General features: G+C 47.3%; 1 protein-coding gene across 2 annotated transcripts in view; it reads right to left on the bottom strand.

Annotated features, from left to right (window-relative positions):
• DENND11 (DENN domain containing 11) overlaps positions 1-6,827 on the bottom strand; it is a 56,287-nt gene extending 49,460 nt beyond the window's left edge. For both annotated transcript variants that reach the window (XM_067041975.1, XM_059073493.2), the window contains exon 1: positions 6,560-6,827. In XM_067041975.1, coding sequence (XP_066898076.1) covers positions 6,560-6,827 — 268 coding nt within the window. The remainder of the gene's footprint in view (positions 1-6,559) is intronic.
• Positions 6,828-17,132: the final 10,305 nt, after the last annotated feature.

Below are 17,132 nucleotides of genomic sequence, written 5' to 3'. Positions count from 1 at the left end.
AGCTAAGCATAAAGGACTTTGCAAAAGCAAAAAATAATTGAGACAATGTGTTATATTTAAGGGGATGAAACAGCACAATGGCTAAAGGTCATCCTTTAACAGAAATAGTACACTAGTCTCAAAAATTAGAAACCCGTTTATATATGAAACTTGTAAGAGGCTTAAAGGAAACTGATTTGGCAGAAATAACAATCCTTGTCGTGAGCCATTTAGGGCCAGAAAAACCTCACACAGAATGCTACCTAACTCAGGCTCAGCCTTCACACTCAAAGCCTTGGTTTTCCAAAATTCCCCACCACACTTTAGAAACCCAGCCAGGGAGCTGGGGCCAGGCAAGATGGAACAGAAGGGCGCATCCCAGGGGTAGGCAATCAAAGAGAGGAGTCAACACGGACAAGTGCCTTATTTCCTGACTTGCTCTCCTTTCATCTCCATGTCCCCCCTTGCCTTGGGCCCATCACAGGTACCCACAGGCCCTGCCTAGCCTCTAGGAGGGATGGACATGACCGCACGAGGAACAAACGTGGCAATCTGCTTTGTGTACATTCAGCCAGTCATTCAATAAATATTGGTGGAACATAACTTGGCAGCCCAGTGCCAGATTCTGGGCTCAGGCAAAGGAACTTGGACTAACAGATTACTGGAGTTGGCGGCTCAGGTACCCAGGGAAGCCACAGGGCAATGCTGAGCCTGGCTGTAGCTTGCAGAGGTGGTCTGAACCTCGTGGCCCTGTGTGCCAGGGCCTCCCAGAGCTGATGTTTCACAAGCTCCTACGCTGGGTGAGATGTACTCTGTCCTATCTACATACAGGGCTGCCTCTGCCTTCTATTTCTGTTGAAATGTGAAATGACCGCACCCCCAAGCATATTTGGATTTCATCAACCACCATTTCTCCAGGGAGAATAGGTATTAGCTGCTCCTGCTGCTGCCTGTTAAGAAAGCTGATCTCACAGGTGGTGTGTGACCACCTACAGAGGTGGGATACGGAGGGTGGGAGGGAGGGAGACGCAAGAGGGAAGAGATATGGGGACATGTGTATATGTATAACTGATTCACTTTGTTGTGAAGCAGAAACTAACACACCATTGTAAAGCAATTATACTCCAATAAAGATGGTTAAAAAAAAAAAGAAAGCTGATCTCAGAATATTTAAAATGGAGGAAGCAATGATCTTGAAACAAAATAATCTCTGTCTAATGGGAAATACGTGGCTTTCCTTCCTCCTTTTCTCCCTCCGTGTTGGGCGGTTCCCAAGCAAGAATTTCCTCCTGAGCCCTTGATTTCATAAGCAGTGGATGCCTCGGCTCAAGGTCCTCTTACGGCTCTTCTGACCTCAAGAGTGGAGCTCTGTACCAGTTCTCCCCTCTCCAACATGTGTGTTGATTTTTTACTCTTTCCATCAGCCCTGCCCATCGGCATACACACAAGCCCTGAATAAAGGCAAGAATCCAGGTGTACTTGTGGTCCCCGCTTCCGCAGGAGGCCCCCCAATCCCAGAGATAGAAGAAACCTCAGAAGCTTCTATGGTTCAGACTCTAACGCCAGAAAAGTCGACAGCCCATATCACTCAACTCTGGGTCTTAAATAGTTTTGAATCGTCTTACCACCACCTAGGATGAGAGTATATCCAAAGCAAAGGAAGAAAGAGTCAGTATAAAGAAACCTGAGGCAGGAAGAAATTAATCCTGGTGATTTCAAGGCAGCCATATGCCAATCCATGGCTGAATTCCAATGCATTAATTTTACATGGAAGAAACTTTCCATTTTACGGGCCCCGTATCATTTTGCGCCAGGCAGTGGTGCGGTGTGATGTGGGAAGCAGCACAGGAATTCTGCCCCTCTCTGCTCTGTGACTTACTATGACTTAACTGCCCTGTGCCTCTGTTTTTCTCGTCATTACGGAGAAGATTGTTGAAAGGATTAGCTAGTTCCTGGTCCACGGTGGGCACTCAGTAAGTGGTGGTTGTTTTTGATTCCCACTCCTACTCTAGTTTCCATCCACTTTCAAGAGGAGAAACAGAAGTCCCTGCAGATGGTCACCAATTGACTTCTCCCTGAAAACCGCAAGCAGGTGAATCACCAACAGCCTGGGAAAGAGTTTGCCAATGTGGGAATTAATGAAATTCACCACAGTTGTATTCCACTGACATCTGATAGAAACTACAGAGAAAGGACGCGGCAGGGCTGTTAATCATTCGAACCAGGCTTCTCTTGGCCTCTTTGAGCTGGCCATTCGTAGGACTGCTCTTTGAGACTCAAAATGGCGCTCCAAATTTTCCATTCTCATTCTGCTTTGTCACTTTCCCACCAGTGGCTGGAGCCATTTATTATTTGCATGAGTCAGATGACCTGGGCAGCCCTCCAAGTTATGCCTCAGATGCTACACCTGGCTCTGTCTCGCTGCGCCTCCACATCGTCATTGTTTAAAAGAAAATGCTTGTATTCTGCTGACTACACGGAGAATATATGGGGGTTAAAATTAGCACATGTGAGTGATTTTAAATACTACGCTCATTTAACATGAACACAGGAGCATTTTGATGCACTAAATTAAACAGGGGCTTAGATGTAATTTAGGCACTGGCTAGAGGTTGAGGAAGGAACAGGTAATTCATCCCTAATCAGGAAGAACAAAGGAAAAAGAGACATCTTACAAACCTCAGCAGGTTTTCCTGCGCTCAGCCATCCCAACACAAACACGCACAGCATAGGAATTTCCCCCAGACACTCACAAAGTAACTCTGGGGAAAATGCAGCTGTTGGAAGTGAATCTCTTACAAAGAAACAGTCCAGTGAGGCTGATTCACAGGTGTCATACACTGTAGATCCAGAGCTCCACCTACCTCAGGCCCACACACAAGCCCTCAGTCACATGGCGAGACAGCTATGTCACCTTCATAGAGGGGGTAGGGAAGCAGGCTGATTTCCAAGTGTGACCGTAACTTTTCCCTTAATTAAGCAGACAAAAGAACGAAAATTTTACTAGAGACCCAAAGACGAGAATCAAAAGTAAAACCCAAAGCTCTAAATAATGGGTTGGACACAATGAAAAAGCAGTATTCTGGCTGCCAACCTCTCCCACTTGGCTCCCATAGTCGGCATCTGGGCCTGGTTTCAATAGCAGCTTTGTAGCCCACATGGCCAGCACCCCCACCATCCCAGGGACTCCCTGCTCCAAATAAAGACTGAGTGTGTCAGGGAGTGAGTGAGAGAGAGACAGGGGAAGGAGAGTGTGGGGGGGGGGGGGGAGAGAGAGAGCACCTCTGCCTCACTTGACCCTGAAGCCCCTACAGACCTCACAACATCGGTAGATCCAACAACCAAAATTTTCAAACCATGACTCCAGTGAAAATAACATTCTTTATGGCCCCAGCCTCTTCTCTGATTCTTTGTACAGATGCCCAACCCAAAATTAGTATCCAAAAATATAGGAGAATTACTCTTATTCCCATTCACCAGTCTGAGAATCGCTGAGCACATCCCTGCCCAAGAGCGTGTGAGTGTGTGTGTAACCAGGGTCCACTCCTCCCCCACACCTCTCTCAGCACCCAGACCACGCACACCCTGACAGACTACCCACAGCTGTGGATTCTCTCCTCCCCCATTCCCTCTTGTATTCTCGCAGGCACATGTGCCCACAGTTCCCTATACCACCAGGTGGGAAGATGAATGAAATACCCATGGCCTGGGCAGCAGGTGACTGGGAGAAGGGAGGAGCTCCTGGGGAAGGACACTGAGGACACAGATGGGAGAGACATGGGGAGCAGACAGGCAGGCGCAGAAACTCTAGACAGTTTCTCCCATGGAAGAACTTCTCTGATATGTTCTGATTTGGGTAAAGAAGCCAGTACTCACTTTACTACTTTGGGTATCATGGGCTAAGGAAGGCAAAAGCCTTGGTGGACCAAGAGTAAATAATAACATAGCAGACCTGCCTCCGTAGCAGAATGAGGAAGACACTGAACTATTAAAACCGGGACACATAAGTCTGGCCCCAGCGACGTCTCCCGCTCACTGAGCATCCAAGGGCCTCCATCTCCCCTCTCCAGACCGTGATCTCCTCAACCTTCACCCAAGGGACACTCCACCGCCTCTCTGAGGCCCCTGTCCTAGTGTCGACCTTTGCAGCCCTGGGAACCCCAGTAGCATTCATTCATTCCATCTTCTACTCTTAGAATTACAGTGCACCATAGAATTTTTACTTGCTATAGGTACTATCACAATTTTTTACAGGAAGTAAAGTGCCAATTGGGACTGAGAAGATGACAAGAGAGTTATTGGCAGGAAACAGCAGCTTTCCAAAAAAAAAAAACCAAAACAAAATCATCAACCAAAGTTAAAAACACACTCTTCTCCCCTCCCCCACTCCTTCTCAGCCTCTCCCTCTCTGCACCCAGTAAGATGAAAAGTTAGCGGCCAGAGGCTCAGGCAGTGTTGTATTCTAGAAAGACAACCAGACTCGGAGTCAAGTATTTATTGGCTAGTTAATATTTCCAAATTATTTAATCATCCTTGGTTATAAACGATCAACAAATTACAATGGTGATGAGAATTAGATGAAAAACCATTATAGTAAAACTCCTGCACAAAGCAAGTGTCCAAGTGTCAGTTAAATCCCTTCTTTCCACACTAACCTTAATCTGAAAACCATTACAAACACATGCTTGTGCGTGTGTGCGTGCATCACACGTACACACAAATACTCCATATACACATACCCACAAAATCATGCTCACCAGATGTGACTGACAAGGCAGGGGGAGGGTTCCAACTCTGTGGTGCTTTTCAATGTTATTAACTCCATCTGTGGTTAGTGTAGGATTTTTTTTTTTCTTCTCCTCTTCCCCTCTCTAGGATCTACAGCCAGAGCGACCACTACTAAATCAGACCCTGTTAGCGCTTTCTCTCCATTTCTTCTAGTTACTCTTAAACACCTTCCAGAATGAATCTCATGCTCACATCTGTTTACTGTATGTAGGTGATGGGGTAGGGCATAAGGAATATTATTAATTACAAAGTAGTATCTGTTTTTGTCTACCAATAAATATTACTCTGGTCAAAACAAGAACAGTTTTGGGCTTCCCTGGTGGCGCAGTGGTTGAGAGTCCGCCTGCCGATACAGAGGACGAGGGTTCCTGCCCCGGTCCGAGAGGATCCCAAGTGCCGCGGAGCGGCTGGGCTCATGAGCCATGGCCGCTGAGCCTGCGCGTCCGGAGCCTGTGCTCCGCGGCGGGAGAGGCCACAGCAGTGAGCGGCCCAAGAACAGTTTTTCTGTCTGGGAGTCCCAACCCTACATGAGTCAACCAGCCTATGTGATGAGCATTAAAAAAAAAAAAAAGAAATAGAAAATGCCAGTATGTACTACATGTAAAAGGGGTTAATACTATTTCACGAAACTTGTTTCAGTTACGTATGTACGTATGTGAGCACACTGATTGGTATGTAAAATGAATTTCATATGGTGGGTCACAGTCAAAAATGTTTGAAACCCACTGGGATGGGGCCAAGGAATAGTCAGGAGTCAGAAAGGCCTAGTCTCCCCACAGCTGTTCCTACTTCTTCCTGGGTCTTGCTGGTTTATAATCCTCCCTGGATTGTATCTTCTGCCATCCCAAAACCCTCACCCTTTTTCCTCCCACTCCAGCGCACAGTATCAAGTTTTTCAGAATGGCTTCCACACCTCATCCTTGCCAGACCAGGAAGGGAACTCCAGAAAGAAACTGTTCTGGTTTGGTTTTTTTTTTTCCCCTAATAGACACTCCACATTCCAGCAGCCTCAGTGGAGTTAGGATAGAAAGACACACCTGGGCTTTCTTAAACCCTAGAACCAAGACTACAGCTCTCATCCCTCCAATCCTGAGAGCAGGGTCCTTCCCCGACCACCTAAGGCTCTCGGAGGGAGGTATTTACTCATTCACTTTTGAACCCCATGAATTCTCTCACCAGTAAAATGCACACTTCCTTACTGGATGGTCACGGTAAAGCCTACCTGAGGAGGCTTCTCTTTTCATCGGTCTCCAGCTTAATCCCTCAGTGCCACCCCTTAATGCTCCAGGCATCAATTCCTCAAAATAATACCGTCAGAGAGAGTGAACTTGGCCGCTCACAAAGTTACCGTGCAAGGAGGGATGGGGAGAGAGGGCGGGAAGCAGAGAACGAGGAAGCTGAGGACGATCTGTTTCGGAAGGAATTCACCTGGGGGGCGTTCCTCCTCTTCACGGGAGAAACCTTTTAACCGAGCACGAAAGGAAAACAAAAGCCAGCATGCGTGTGGCCACAAACGAGATCCTCTGTCACCGGAGAAGCGCAAACACGACTGTGGGGACGGGCGCGCGGGCTGGGGATCCGCTGAGAGGCAACGAGAAGGGGTCAGAGGCGCAGGGAACAAAGCCCCACGCCCCGACCTCCCGGGGACACCGGGCTCGCCCAGGGCAGCCCGGTCGGCGCTGAGGGGGTTGCACGTGTACGGGTGCGCGCGCAGCGAGCCCCTCCCCCTCCGCCCCCGAAGCCCAGTGGTGGGCGACCCTCTCCCCTCCCGCGGTCTCGGAGCGGCTCTCACCCGAGCGGGGGTCGAAGGTGACCACAAACACGGCCACCACCTGGTCCTCCTCCACGTCGCCCAGCTCCAGGCGCCCGGGCTGCAGCAGCACCTGGGAGGGACCCAGCTCCTCGGGCTCCCGCCTCCTCGGCGGCTCCGCGGCCGCCCGGCCGCCCCCGCCGCCGCCCCAGCCCCGGCCTCCAGCCTGCGGGTCCGGGGCCAGCGGCGGGGAGACGGCGGGGCCCTCGGCCCAACGCAGCAGCGGCGCCGCGTCTCCCCGCTCCACCATGGCGAGGTGAGGCGAGGCGAGGCGCGGCGGCGAGGAGGAGCCGCGGGCGGCGAGGGGCGGGCGCAGGGGCGGGCTGCGGGAACTCCTCTCGCCGGAGGGCGGCCGGTCGGACGGCCCGGCCTCCGCGCTCACGCCGCGCCTCCGCCGCCCCAGGCCCGCACCTGTCCCGGCCGCCCCGCCCCGCGCCCCGCCCGCCGCCCTCCCACCCAGCTCGGCGGAGTTCCGATCCTGCCCGAGAAGGCGTTCTCTCTACGGGCTTCGCTGAACTGCGTGCCTGGTTTGAGACTTCACGGATGCATCTGCGCGCCCGGGGATAGGAAAAGTGCGGTGACATGGACGCGCAGCCACTTGGATCTCTCTACCTGTGCCTTCTAACCTACGATTCCGTGGGATGACTGTACCACTGTGAACTGTTATACGCCAGCATGATTTTGAAAGTCCCCTGGCCATATGGACCGTGACAGATAGGTGTTACATAACCCTAGATGTGTGTTCAGAGCTCCCGCCGTGCTGGGAGTGAAGCAGAAGTGGGGAGCCCCGGCTGCCCGCGTTGTTTGCGCTTGGGACGTGGCCTGATCCGCTGAAGCTATGGGCTTTGGTGTCCAGCCTGGAGTAGTTGTGTGTGTATCACCCAGTCGGTGTGCCCTTGAATGAGCTGGATAGTGCCTGGCCCTGGCTTTCCTGGACCCTGCTTGGGGCTCCCCATCCGTTTCAGTGACTTAGTCTCTACAGAGAGTGGTGGACGACGGTCACTTACTTGCCCTTGGGGGGTGGGGGAGAGGTTGATAAATATAGCCAAGAGGAAAGCAGTCTCCATTCTTCGGGGTAAAATGCTGCATATATTCTTTTATTGTTGTGTCACAGATTTTTGTCTGGAAGCAGCAGCCTTGGGCAGTCATCGATGATCTCCTTGGGAAGGGGGGGTTAAATCACCTTATCACTGCGTGTCTGGTACACAGATATCACTCTTCATCAACACCCCCCGGGTAACGCCTAGCGTCCTTCTGAGGGCAGGCAAACCCCAGGCCTTCCTGAACCTTGGAGGAACTGGGTGTCTGAACAAGTCTCTCTCCTCACTTCATTCTTTCTCATTATTTTAGTGGCTATTCCTATTTCTTTTTCCCACCTCCTTTGATTACTTAACCACCAGATTTACCCCAAGGGGTGAGGCATTCAAAATGTTACTTCTAGGGCTTCCCTGGTGGTGCAGTGGTTGGGAGTCCGCCTGCCGATGCAGGGGACACGGGTTCGTGCCCTGGTCCGGGAAGATCCCACGTGCCGCAGAGCGGCTGGGCCCGTGAGCCACGGCAGCTGAGCCTGCGCGTCCGGAGCCTGTGCTCCGCAACGGGAGAGGCCACAACGGTGAGAGGCCCGCGTACCACCAAAAAAAAAAAAAAAAAAAAAAAAAAAAAAGTTACTTCTAAATATAAAATGGGGAATTCATAAAAAAATCCTTAATCCATTTCCAAAGCCATCAGCTTTCGTCGGACTTTCCTTTTTTTCCAAGCGACTTCCTTTTCCTGATCTTTTGTGTGAGCCTCCCCCCAGCCCCGAATTCCCTAGTTTAATACCCTCAAGCTGTGTGTGTATACATATATATATATATGTATATAATATGAAGAAATAAACTCATAATCTCCATCCCAATCGATTTTCTGTGTAAACAGAAGACCAAAATGTCCGAACCCTAAACCTAGCGCCTTTTCCAATCTTCATTTAAGCATGTGTTCTAGCTCACCAGCCATCAGGTCAATCTTCAGACCCTAGTGCCTTGCATAACCGGTGCTCAACTAATATTTGTCAACTAAGCAAATGAATGAAAGTAGAGACTTAAACCTCTGCACAACTGGCCCCCTCCTGCCAGGCTTAACCTAGTGTCTTGCACATAGTGGGTGTTAAAAATCTTAATGAGGCTGATGACGCTCCGCTTGACACACATTCACAGACTGAGAGAGGCCCTGTACCTGACCATCCGATTCGTCATCATTCGTCATCTCTGTGTCTACTGAGTTTCATGAGATGGTAGGAAGGGAATTAATTGAACTTAGCTATTAGAATAGATCTGGTGGGAAACTAGTGTTAAGGGCAGTAAGAAATGAAGGTCGGTCACATTCAGAGACCCTCGGATAATGTGAAGTTTTTTAATGAGTTCCCCTAGAATCCCGTATGTCTAAATTTTAAAATAAAATTATTTCACTTTTACAAATAATATATCTACATTATGTAAAACATATAAAATATATCTACACTATATAAATATCTACAATAAAAATACAAGGTACATAAAATACATTATATAAAAGTATTTTTGATCTATCATCTCACCGCAGAATTGGCCCCTGCGAAGATTTTGCTTATCCTATCTCATCAGTTCTAGGATGCAAAATTTCTCACTTGTTAGGATTGCTATGGCGACTTACAACTGCTGCCGGCCCCACTGAGGTCCGGGTCTCACAGGGGAGATTTGTGTTTGCTTTTGTCAGCCATCTGGAGGCACCACCAACCAGAGGCTACTCTGAGTTAAATTCTCTGCTGGAGGTTCTTTGGACCACGCTGGTAGTGTGAATTCAAAATACAAGCTAGTGCGAGCCCTGCCTTTTAATTCCTAGGTGAGACTTTTTTCTTCTCTGCACCCGATGACAAAGTTGAGACAAGCAGTCTTCCTTGCCTGGCCCCCTCTGCGTGGGAGGTTTACTTGGCAAAGTGGTGTAGGGGGTATCATATTAGACTCCCCATCATGAGCATTTTTTATTCTTAGTGGCATGTAAAAATAATGGTATAATCATGGTATATCTTAAAATAAATGATACATTTAGTTGTTTTTCTTTTCTGTGTTTACATGTTGAAATCATACTGTATATCAATTTTGTATTCCTTTTTGCCCCTTCATATCAGACTGTGAACAATTCTCCATTCTATTAGAAAGTTTTATATGTATCATTTTAATTCTTTCTCTTGTATGTGGGTTTGAAAACTTATTTACTTAACCATCCTCATTGTTAGACAATCAAGCTCTTCCCTTTTTTGTTGTGCCTAAATTTCACTCTGAACTAACACGAGGTTCCTATCCTATGCCAAGTCCAGCTGTGAAGAAAACAGACATCCCTTCGCATCAAGCTTATAGCCCAGCAGGGAAGGCAGCTATCAGGCAAAAAATGAAATCTAGGATGAGGGGTGACAGGCAGGGCGAGTACAGTCAGCTCTTCAGGCTGCTGACATGACAGATTGCCAGAGGTGGCAGTACTGGATTAAGGTGTATGCATGTTTTGACTGTACTGCCAAATTGTTGATTCACAAGTGTATAAGGGCATCAGTGTCATTTCCCTCTTGTCGCAATTAGATAGTGCCATTTAAAATCTTTTTTTTTTTTTTTGGCCAATTGTCAGATGACCTGGCCTTTTTTTTTTTTTTTTTTTTTTTTTTTTTTGCGGTATGCGGGCCTCTCACTGTTGTGGCCTCTCCCGTCGCGGAGCACAGGCTCCGGACGCGCAGGCCTAGCGGCCATGGCTCCCGGGCTTAGTTGCTCCGTGGCATGTGGGATCTTCCCGGACCGGGGCACGAACCCGTGTCTCCTGCATCGGCAGGCGGACTCTCAACCACTGCGCCACCAGGGAAGCCCTGGCATTTTGTTTTAAGTTAACGTTTTGTGACTGAATCCAATCACGATTTCGAAATATATGTTGGTGATTGTGGTTCCTGTTCAGAGCACTGTCTGAAGACACGGAAGAATTGTTATCAATTTGCATGAGTTCTTTATGCAGTAAGAATATTAATCTTTTGTCTGGCATAATTTTTGTTAATATTACTTCCCATTTACTGTATGGTTTCAATGCTGCTTAATTGCTTTATGAAATACAGAAGTTCTAAATTTTATGTCATCAAGCTTATCAATTCTTTTTGTGATTTCTCACGTTGCTTTGACGTTTTTAAAGTTGTTCCCCTCCCAGAAATTTGATCAACCTTCACTTTTATTTTCTTCTAGTTATTTATGATTGATTTTCCACATTTGATCTCTTCACCTAGTCATTGTTTATATTGATATGCGATAGGAAGTGAGACTCTAAAACTTTTAATATTACTGATATTTACTAAGCTATATATTCTTCACCACTGACCTGCCTACTCTATGTACAATTTGAAGTTCTGTTTCTAGGAGAGGTAGTCTTCTCTGTTTACTCTTTTTAAAAAAAAACCTTCAGCTATTTCTTTGACAATGATTTTTCCATGTGAAATTTAAAGTCATTTTAGCCAGTTTCAAAAAAATGTGCTCTTTGTTCATTTGAAACTGCATGAGAGTTACAGTTGACCCCTAAGCGACACAGGTTTGAAGGGCGCGAGTCCACTTACGCGTGGGTTGTCAGTAGTAGACGCTACGGTGCTACACCATCTGTGGTTGGCTGAAAGCACAGATGGGGACCCCCGGATGCAGGGGACTCTCAGATACAGAGGGCCGACTGTAAGTTACATGCGGATTTTTGACCATGCCGACGGTCAAGCCCCAACCTCGCACTGTTCAGGGTCATCTGTACATATTTACTGGAGAAGGGTCAACATCTTTATCTAACTAAGCCATTTTATTTGGCGGGGTAGTCTTCCATCCATGTGAGGAATAGGTTGCTCTGCCTCCATGATCAGTCTGCATAATTAGTGGACCAGGGCAAATACCAGTGGTCCAGACAGGAGTCCAGATTGTGGGACAAGCCGAGGCGTAACGGGGTGAAATTTAGAATGTGAATGGAGGAGACACATTTACTTTATACATTAGCCACACAACTATAATGTCAGCCCCATCTGCACTGAATCATCTGTGCTTCGGGCACTTGTTGGCAGGATCCAACTTGAAAGCACAGTAAATCACATACTACAGAGGCTGAGTTCCGGTTGAGCCAGAAATGGTGTAGGGATTAATAGAATAGAATATATATTCAAAGTTACCAAGTTATTTAAAATCCACACATCCCTCCCTTTTAGGCCTCTGAAATTTGCAATGGAGTTGGAAATTAAACATCTGAAACCTCTTGAAAGGTATTCATTCTGCGGAAGTGTCCATCATAAGGGTACATAGAACACATAGTGTGTGCCTTGATTGACAGCACCTACTGTGTGCCAAGCCTTACTCCAGGTAATGGAAAAACAGCATCAAGCAAGAGTTAAGTCGCTATCCTCATGGAATTTAGATTCTATTGGGGGTGGGATGAGGGAGACAATTTTTTAAATGAACCATTGAATATATAATGTATGATGTAGTGGTAAGTGCTGTGAAGAAATGTGAAACAGGGTGAGGGACCAGAGAATGGGTGATGGGGTTGATGCGGAAGACCTCTCTGATAAATGACCTGTGAGCAGACAACTGAAGGAAGCGATGGGGTGAGTGAGAGGAACAGTGAGGAGACTAGAGCAGAGAGCAGGTAGCAGGAATCAGACAGGTTGTTGGGTGGAGCCTATGGCCCTGGGGGCCTCGTAGAGGGGCTGGCTCGTATTCTGAGTGAAATGGGAGTCCCTGGAGGATCTGAGTGCAGGATCCTTCTAGAAGGATCCCTTTGGCTGCTGGTGGAGAGGGGCCGGAGGAAAGCAGGGGATGCCAGTAGGAGGAGGCTGAGAGAACTGAAAGAATTTCTCATAGACTGGATGCACAGCTGCAGAGAAAGAGAGTAGTCAACGATCACTTGCAGATTTTTGGTATGTTTCCCTTTACTGGGAAATGAAAAAATTGCAGGAGGAATAGGTATGGTAGGAAAGATCAGGAGTTTGTTCTCGGACATGTTGAGATTGAGATGCCTGTTAGACAACCAGAGGGAGATTTGATTAGGTAGCTGCAAGTCTGAAGCTCAACAGAGAAGTATGTGATGCAGATATCAGTTCAAAGGTCACCAGCTTACAGATAGGGTTTAAAGCTATGAGCTGGATGATGTTACAAGGAAGTGAGTGTACACAGAGAAAAGTTTGGGGGACTGAGCTCAGGGACCTCCAGAGTTCAGAGGTCAGGAGATGAAGAGGAGTGAGCAAAGTGATTCAAGCACATTCTGGACAGGTTTAAATATATATATATATATATATATATATATATATATATATATATATATATATATATATATTTGGCATATATATACATGGCAAAGATTAAATAATCAAATTGCATGCAGGACGTATAATGAGTAGCAATCTCCTTCTCCTCCAATCCACCATACCCGCACTCTCTTCTGAGAGACTAATATTTTAAGTTTCTGTCTTTAGAGTTTCTGCTGGTCACCTCCTGTGGAAGAGCTTTAATTCCTAATCACACCTCAAAAAAATCATTAAAACCCTGCCTTGCTTAGTTTTATGAAGGCAAAACTTCAGTGTGGGGCTCTTGTAATTGGGTCAGAAGTGTGAAGAAATGACTGAGAATGTTTGACCAATTCTTTGGGACTTTTTGAGTCGCACCCCTCAGAGCAGAGAAGAGAATGAGTCAAGATTGAGGTACAGGGCTTCCCTGGTGGCGCAGTGGTTGAGAGTCCGCCTGCTGATGCAGGGGACACGGGTTCGTGCCCTGGTCCGGGAAGATCCCACGTGCCGCGGAGCAGCTGGGCCCGTGAGCCACGGCCGCTGAGCCTGCACGTCCGGAGCCTGTGCTCCGCAACGGGAGAGGCCACAACAGTGAGAGGCCCGCGTACCGCCGCCAAAAAAAAAAAAAAAAAAAAAAAAGATTGAGGTACAGTAGGTCCAGCTCTGAGAATGTCTTTTCTATCCTACTAATTTCTTCCCATTAAAGCAGTGAGTGTGTGTGTCTGTGTCTCTCTGTGTGTGTGTGTGTGAGTGTGCGCGAGTGTTGTGTATGTTGTGTGTGTGTGAGAGAGAAAGAGACGGAGGAGACAGAGATCTCGCCTCTGTGGCTGCAGGGCTGGCTTTGGACTCAGTCACACAGGCAACTACTACCTGCTCTAATTTTAGAGAACCTGGAAATGGTCAAACGCCACATAAATTCTCCTAACTGTGGCCCATAGAGAAAAGATCAGACTAATGAATCTATATCATTTTAAACTATCTGCTCCTTAAAGTATGGGCAGTACATCAACCATCTCTAAATTACTGGGATATGAGCTTAGAACTCCGTACCTGTTCTAAGAAGAATACTGTCTTGTGAGTGGACAAGTAGTGTATCTCTATTATAACAGCTATTTTGATGACTATCCTCTAGTTCTAGCAAATGGAAAACTCTGGCAAGAGAAGCAATTCATTAGAATCCGATTACTCATTACATAGTTATATAGTAGATTTCAAATAAATAGATTAATCTAAGGATTTTTTACTAACGGCACCAAAGTATTCATAGGTGAAAGGACATGTTATCAGTGATCTGCTCTAAAATACTCCAGCACCCACCCCCAAGAAAGTTGCAGATGTAAACGAAACAAGACTGTAAAACTGCCCCCAATTTTTGAAGCTAGGTTATTGGTACATCAGGACTCATTATACTATATTTCCTCTACTTGTGGTGTGTTTGAACGTTTCCACAAGAAAAAGCAAAACAACAAGAAGAAAAGTATTCATGATAGACTCATAAGCTTTAAGATGACTTCCAGGCTTTATCTTACCTGGCCCACAATCTTTCCTTGGAATTCTGTTCTGCTGGGAATGCCACTCGTTAGACATAGATGTACAAGGACTTCAAAAGAAGAAATGTGGTGGCCACATGTAAGTACCGCTAGTGAATATTGTTAACGATTGTTGTAATTATCACTGGATTGACTGTGACTGACAGCCGCTGCTTCCGTGCACTCTCTCCTGGCGTGGGAAGGAGATCAAGAGAAGGTCCCCTTCACGGTTCCTGGCTTTGCTGACCACCCTTGTCATGGGACGAGAGCCGTTAGGAGTCAGGAGCACCTGAGACCCTTGATGGGATGGGTCCAGGCCCAGCACGTGCGCACCGCCACTGCCGCTGATGGATCTGTCCAGGGAGCTGAGCGATACCCATCGGTGATGAACATGTTCTGCTTTTCTCTAAGGTATTGCAGACATGGCCCTGCGGGCTTGAGAGACACTTCTGGCTGTGATGAGAGACTGAGCAAGGTAAGGACAAGGAAGACAAGGGGGTCGAAGTAGGAGGGACCTGAGAGATATCACTGCCCACTCTCCCGTGTCCTCGGTGAGCTGGAGATTATTCCTCCATACGTTGATGAGGTCCGTGGGCCCTTGTCTGAGAACACTGATGCTGCACTGTTGCCTCTACAGGGCACATTCTGGGGATAAAGGTCAGCTTCTCTCCTCCACCACCTTGGAGTCCCCTCAAGTGTGTCTCTGGTCTTCAGATTCTAGGCCCAACAGTCCTAAGCCCAGAGGGCTGCTTTCAGCTTAAGCCTGCTTCAAGTCTTCACTTCCTGTCCTGGAATCTGCCAGCTTCCCATTAAGCCTGGCAGTAAAAATGTCCAGTTCTTACCTGGGAAACCGGACCTCCCAGTGGTTCCCAGTGGGGCAATCCCATCAAATACATCATAATCCAGCATCGGTATTTTTTCAGAGTCTGGAATGACTCCGTCTTAATTCAGTCTTCAATAAATAATGTGGTAGAGCTTCACTCTGGCTCGTTCAAGCATTTTTTACGTTTCTCCCTCCTAACTGAGGAGACAATCAGGCTAGCATGTCCCTCCTCGGAGCAACAGACCCTCAGATGTCTCATTTTCCACAGCCTTAGCTTTACTTTTGCAAAGGAACAGTCTACCTCGAAGGTGAATCCAAGTTTCTACCTCTTGTGAATCCAATTTGAATTAGCTGGATTTTCCTGCCTCTGTCCTTCCCATCAGCGTCTCACACGCCTCAGAACTGAGGTTTGGTCAGAGCGGAGCTCTGAGTCTAGGAGCTTTCTCATCACTCAGCAGTGTCTGCAGAAGGAGAGTTTCCCCCAAGCACACGGTTTGGGGAACCCAGCCCTAAGATGCAAAGCTGACTTCCTCCTTGTACCTCTTACTCCTGGGAACATTATTTTCCTGCTGTGCAGAAATCCCTATAACAATATGAACAATATTCCACCTTCAAAAAAGTCAAATACTGAGTATTTTAAACAAAATGAGATACATTAATTTTACTTTCCCAAGTCCATTCAAAAATAGTTTATGGAACACCCACACGTGTTCCACATTAAGGGAAAAATCCTCCCCCCTTTTCCTCTTATTGCCACAGATTATTTGGGTTCCCCTTTTGACACCTCATCTCAACTATGATGCTAAGCTTTGTGCCTGGGATGGATGCCTGTGGTATTAACAGGCACTGGAGCAAAGACGGAATCTTTCACAATGTGAAGAGGCTAAGGACAGAGAAAAGAGTAAAGCATGACACCAGAAATAGTGGGGCTGCAGGCCAGAGGCCAGATGTGCACCTCCAGGGATTCCCTTGGGCCATCAAGGTCGGCAACTGCCCAATTCTCATTGTTCTATTTTCCAAATCGGGAATATTCTTTTTGTACTTGTTATTATACCTTTCTTATTCTGAAGCCTTAGCCACAATCATCTGCTGAGTGATAATATATGGATGGTGAATGGTACAAGTTATATACCATTGGTCATCACAATGGCATAGTTGCCTCCCTAGGCAAACAGTGCAGTCATAAGTAAAGGTAATTGAGAATTCTAGCGAAGGCAGAGAGGAAAGGCAGGGGTGATGATAAAAACCAACCTGGCCTACTGAGTAACACCCAATACACCAGCCCCTGTGCCCTGGCTGCAGGCCCGTGATTCAGTCAGAGGGTTTCAGGCTGGTCCCATCCTGCCTGAGAGCAGAGCCAGCCTCTAGCTGTCCTGGAGAGGTGACTAGCCACAGCCTTGAGAGGGGAAAACTGATCAGCACCGAGGCTGTAGTGAAGGAATTATATCACAGGGCCTGCTGGTTTGTGAACAAGAAACTCTCTCCGAAGCCCAGAATCTCAGCTAATAGGAATTTCTTTACCGGCCTCCCCTCCCAGTGGATGACTCTATTTTCCTTGAGTCATCCTGTGGGATGCCGAGTTTCTGACAAAGGTGAGCAGTGAGCTACCCTGTTGAGTGATTTGGAAAGTTTGCGTGGCCAGAGGGACTGGGGAAGGACAAAGGAAGGATTGGGTGGTGTGCGCACCTGCAAAAAGCTGGGGCATAAGAAGGCGTTTAGCTGCAGAAACACTTTCACGATCACCCCCACCCCAGTTACTCTTCACTTGGATAACCTTCTCATGAGTTCGGGTGGGAAATGGAAAAGGAGTGAGAAAAAAGAAAGGGGTGGAGGGTTGGGTGCAGAGAGAGAAGGTGGAAGATGGGTGACAGGCAATGGGTAACCAAAGACGATCAAGAGAAGGGACAT

This window comes from Kogia breviceps, chromosome 9, assembly GCF_026419965.1.
Source record: "Kogia breviceps isolate mKogBre1 chromosome 9, mKogBre1 haplotype 1, whole genome shotgun sequence".
In the NCBI taxonomy this organism is placed as follows: Eukaryota; Metazoa; Chordata; class Mammalia; order Artiodactyla; family Physeteridae; genus Kogia; species Kogia breviceps.
Note: the sequence above shows the minus strand (reverse complement) of the source record. Positions and strands in the feature narration are given on the sequence as shown.